The sequence below is a fragment of the Leptinotarsa decemlineata genome, unplaced genomic scaffold (genome assembly GCF_025532065.1).
Source record: "Leptinotarsa decemlineata unplaced genomic scaffold, Ldec_3_MD MMD2_tig00000035_RagTag_RagTag, whole genome shotgun sequence".
Classification (NCBI taxonomy): Eukaryota; Metazoa; Arthropoda; class Insecta; order Coleoptera; family Chrysomelidae; genus Leptinotarsa; species Leptinotarsa decemlineata.
The window spans coordinates 17,304,795-17,309,616 of NW_027412540.1; the positions used below are offsets into that span (position 1 = coordinate 17,304,795).

Below are 4,822 nucleotides of genomic sequence, written 5' to 3' on the forward strand. Positions count from 1 at the left end.
TTATTTGGGTGATCAGCAGAACGGAAGTGTACTCTTATAACATTCCATTAATTCGATAATGTTCATTACCATCGTCGACATGTCGACAACTACTCCTTCAGCCAGTATCAAGCTGGACATTGAGTTATATCCGACAGACAAATGGGAAGAAGAAGTTTTGGAGATTTCATTTCGAAGTATTTATTTTCTTATACGTATGTATCTCTCCTCGATACAGTTGGAAAATTATTAACTGTTTTTCCGCTTGGGCTTTATTGACGAGATGTAGCTGTTGCTAGTTAACAATCTTACTTACTATCTCAAACGAATGTTACATTCATGCAGTCGAACCGCTTTGGAGTCAATCGAGTCTCAGGCACACTGCTGTTTGGGTCAGATCTCACCTGTACTAACAAGAGGTAATACATCAAAACCGGTCTGTAGGCTGATCTAATCGATTGATTTCAGCGTGTTCCTGCTGCTCAATGAACGAGACACATCGTGCAAGAGTAACCTCTGAGAGGTAGGTCTTTTCTAAAGAGGTATCTATAGGATATAATCAAATGTCCAGCGTGACATTAGCCAGGTGAGTGTTTGTTGCTTGCATTCACCAGAACCTACTAGGCAGGTACGTCGGAAGAGACGCATGTTACATTACGTATGAATTTCTTTTCGATACACTCTTCAGACGGGTTTTGATTTCAGGTAGTATTCATTTTCGATGGAAATACGATGAAATTAACGCATTTTTGATTATATGGCCAAAACGAACCAATGAAGTCTCGTTGGAAGATTGATCGCGTTCAGCCTAGTCCCAAAAAGGGCAAGAAAAATCTTCCAAATAACTATAGACCAGCCACTTTGCTATCAGTGATATCAAAAATCATGGAGAAAGCCATAAACCACTATATACCTTATTATTTGGAAGGCTTCAACATCTTGAGCGATCATCAATATGACTTTCGGAAACACAGTTCAACACTGCAACAGTAATATGCCACAAAACTCCGGCGTCGGTTTTCTCCAAAAAGATCAATGTCACCGAATGAGATATAAAAATGTCATGACAGACTATTCCGCTTTCTGCTTCGATACGTTTGTTGGGGGTTAAAATGGACACCAATATGTCATGGCACAATAATGTCGCTGGAATTGCAAAGGCTGCTTCTCGAAAGCTTGGAACACTGTTCCGAAACAGAAATCTGTATACACCTGAGAAACATTCGATGCTTTATAAAGCTCAGATCAGACCTTCTTTGGAGTATTGTTGTCATGTAGGTAGCTTCGTCCCTAAGCATACCCTGAAGTTGTTGGATTCCATCCAGAAAAGGGCCATCTTTCTGATTGGAGACGCGAACATCACTTGCAGCCTCAATAGTTTGGACATCGAAAAAAAGTTGGAGATGTATCCCTTGTATATAGATACTTTCATGGAAAGTGTTCAAGTGACTTGGCATATTTGATTCCATTAATAACGGTTCATATCAGAAATAAGCGATGGACTGTGGCTGCCTATCGTTCAACTCAGTACACCTCGAACTTCACTGTTCAAAAACTCTTTCATTTGGAGAACTGCGTTTAAGTGGAATGAACTACCTGATAACGTTTTTCCAAGTGGATTTAATCTCCAGCGATTCAAATGCAATGCGAACCGCTAATTTCGCACAGGCACCGCTCTTTCAATATACAGTTCTCTCAGATGACTAGCTTAATATTTGTACATTTTGGAGCCGTTCTAAATGTATTAAGTGGAATAGACTGTTTTAACCAAGTGAGCTGGTAATATTATATTATAAATTCGTTTAATGTCGAACATTATGCATAAATTACAGCTTCAGAAAATGTAACTCTCACTACATTCAACTGTCTGCACTTTTTGATATTTACAATGAAGTTAAAAACTCAGATGGAAAGCAGAACAAACAGAATTCGTCATCTCCCAACCCACAATAAAAATTGAGAAATGCTAAAATCTGAACATTGTTACAATTCAGAACATAATCCATTCAAAGACTAAGAATTTAGTTAGTTTATATTCCAAAAAAACATTATAATTATATTAAACTGTAATATTGCCAAACAGAGAAAATTTATGAAAGATCAAAATACAGTAATTTTAATAGTTTTATATTAGTTGTGTCAAATCTATGACAGCTTTTTAGCTTTTTAGCTTTTAGCTTTTAGCATGAGTAAAGGAGTATCTACTCCTTTACTCATGCTCTATATTGTTTCTAGTTTAGGGTTTCTACTGGAGTTGCTTCAAAAACTATTAGAACACCTTTTCCTTGATCTAATATACCATGAAATTTAGCATCAATAATCATCTGCGAGAGCTTCTTTTCCACTTGTAACATTGGAAGTTTGATTGTTTTTGCAACATAGTCCACCTGCACTCTGGAATAATGTTCTATAATCCTGCACATACTTTGTTCCAACATATCATCATACAAAGTTCCTAAATGGGCTCTGGCGATAACATCATCCTCCAGTTCATGTCATTCAAATGCCTCATAAAAGTATGAATAGGCAGTTCTGAAGTCTTTTTCATCAGCTGCATGCAGAGCTCCAGACTGAAGGTCAAGCGCAGCTTGCATCTTAGGAGGGCAATAGATGAAATTGGCTGTTGTGCAAGCTGAAGTTAATGTGGCACGAGCCTTGGGCAGGTTACTTAAGGCGTGATATGTCTTACTTTCAAGCAACAGTACTTCTACCAGTAAATTTTTGTCATCCAACTTCTTTAATTTTTTCAACAAGGTGGATTCCAGAATCAGAGTCTTGGCATACATACCAGTATCGAAATACAAGGCTATCAATCTCGCTTCCTAAGACTGGCGAAGAAAGGTCCTTTTCTCTTCTTTTGCCCACTCTATACATTCTTTACACAGTTGGACTTCTATTCCGATACCTGCTTCCAAATTTAGGAAGTGATCGACCACAGACCTGATCAGTTTCGCAGCTTTCCCCTTGCTTATAATGCTGAGAAACGGAAGAGTAGCCTTCATAAGTTCCGCCAGTTCTTCAGCCTTGCCCTCTTTCTTGTACTTTTTGCCGAGGTTGAGGATGTCCTGTTCTTTATTGACGATGTTCTGATCATCGTCATCTTCTTTTCTTTTGAAATTTAACAGTTTATCATGTTGAGAAGGTACGAACTGAGCTCTTTCGAACAACATTGCGCCAGCCATATTTTTACTAAAACACTTTATTATTCTCAAAGAGCATTGTCATCGTGAGAATTTCAATGACAATAATACAGACAGACTATACAGTAGAATTTCTGACTGATTCGGCCGTTTCTTGATGAAGATCCACAGTCATTTCACAAACTACACCTAACGATATGATCTTCACAAACTTTAATTTAAAAAAGAATATCATGTCTTAATATATTTTTTGAAAATACAGATTGTGAAGATCATATCATTAGTTGTAGTTTGTGAAATTAACGAAAGCACATTTCATTTAATTTTTTCTGGGTTGAATCAGTCGAAAAATGTACCAATAACTGATTTAGAATGATCATAGTAGCTTCAGAGTTACCACCATCACAAGCAAAATTGTATTTATAATTAACTTCACTCTACTTTTCTCAATTATATTGTGGGCGTGAATAAATAATCGGTCTATCGAATAATAAAGCATAATATGTAATAAAACATTTTTTTCTTCATTTTACTAGAAAAACAGTTAACATGTAAATAACTCTGTAAGTGGTAAAGAATATTTAAATGGATCATTGCTAACGACATACATCCATTCTGCATTCTATCGTGATTTATCTGCCATTTCGTATTCTCATAACTCAAGTTTTACAGCTCGGCGTGAATATTTTCTCTATTGTAAAGAGTCGTTATCGTTCTTTATTTGTCGCAATTGTTGTCCGGCATAAAGTACTTGAGGGTTATTTTAATGAACAATGGATTGTCGAATTGTTTCTATATCGGTAACTTTTTACGTCCGAATCATTTTTCATGTTATGAATTGAGACTTCTTATAAATAACTCAAAGTCACTATTCAAAAAACAATCCCCACATCAACTACAAATGAAATATGTCAGTTGCTAGTTTCGTAAAATTGAGGTTAGGTTAAATTGAGGTGTGGGCTGTTGGTGCAAATAAGTAGATAGGTTCGTTTTATAGCCAACTTACTTCACGTGCCCAGTTACCAAGCATTGACTGTATAAAGGGGGACTTCTACAGTCAGCCATGTTTCGTAAATTTCTTAGAGATTCAGTTTGATGACGATGAAACGCATATAATTTCGAAAAGACTTGTTCACAAGAACATGGGTTTCTTAGAAAAACAGTGGAGGTTCACTGGCTTGCATGGTGGATTCAGATATATATTAAACACATTCTTTTTTAATACACCTGGTAATAAGACGAGAATGTACGAATTATGAAATTATTTTCTTAAATTGGGAATCTCTTTAGGTTGGAAACAGATACATTGGACCACCCGCTTTGACTAATTATTTCTATTTTTCTGTCAGTTTGTAGTTTCAACAAAAGAGAAATGAGTATAAATTAGCGCTGTCAGTGTGTAACATTTCCCCAAAGCTCATACAGATAGGTACAACATACCTTAAATCACTTGGACACTTTTATGATAGGGATCTTATCGCATATTTTATATAAAGACACTTTTGTATCTATATTTTAAATTAATAAAATATTTGTGTACATTTGAATAAATCACTCAAAGTTAACGATCGCCGACAGTCTAGTAATTTTTATAGGCGTTCACGCAATAAAGTGTTTTGAGATGGATCTAGCCGTTAATTTCATCAAATAGTAGTCTGTCGATAGAAATGCAGGTATAATTGCACATTAAAATAGTGAAGTAA

The 4,822-nt window shown here is 36.0% G+C and overlaps 1 protein-coding gene across 1 annotated transcript; it reads right to left on the minus strand.

The window, feature by feature from the left end:
* Positions 1-2,762: 2,762 nt before the first annotated feature.
* Positions 2,763-3,230, minus strand: LOC111510507 (26S proteasome non-ATPase regulatory subunit 11-like). The gene has a single exon (XM_074172279.1). The coding sequence runs from the start codon at positions 3,159-3,161 to the stop codon at positions 2,802-2,804; it is 360 nt and encodes a 119-aa protein (XP_074028380.1). The 5' UTR covers positions 3,162-3,230; the 3' UTR covers positions 2,763-2,801.
* Positions 3,231-4,822: the final 1,592 nt, after the last annotated feature.

Coding starts and splice junctions, on each gene's coding strand:
- LOC111510507 (XM_074172279.1), bottom strand. CDS start 3,161: ATGGCTGGCGCAATGTTGTTCGAAAGAGCTCAGTTCGTACCTTCTCAA.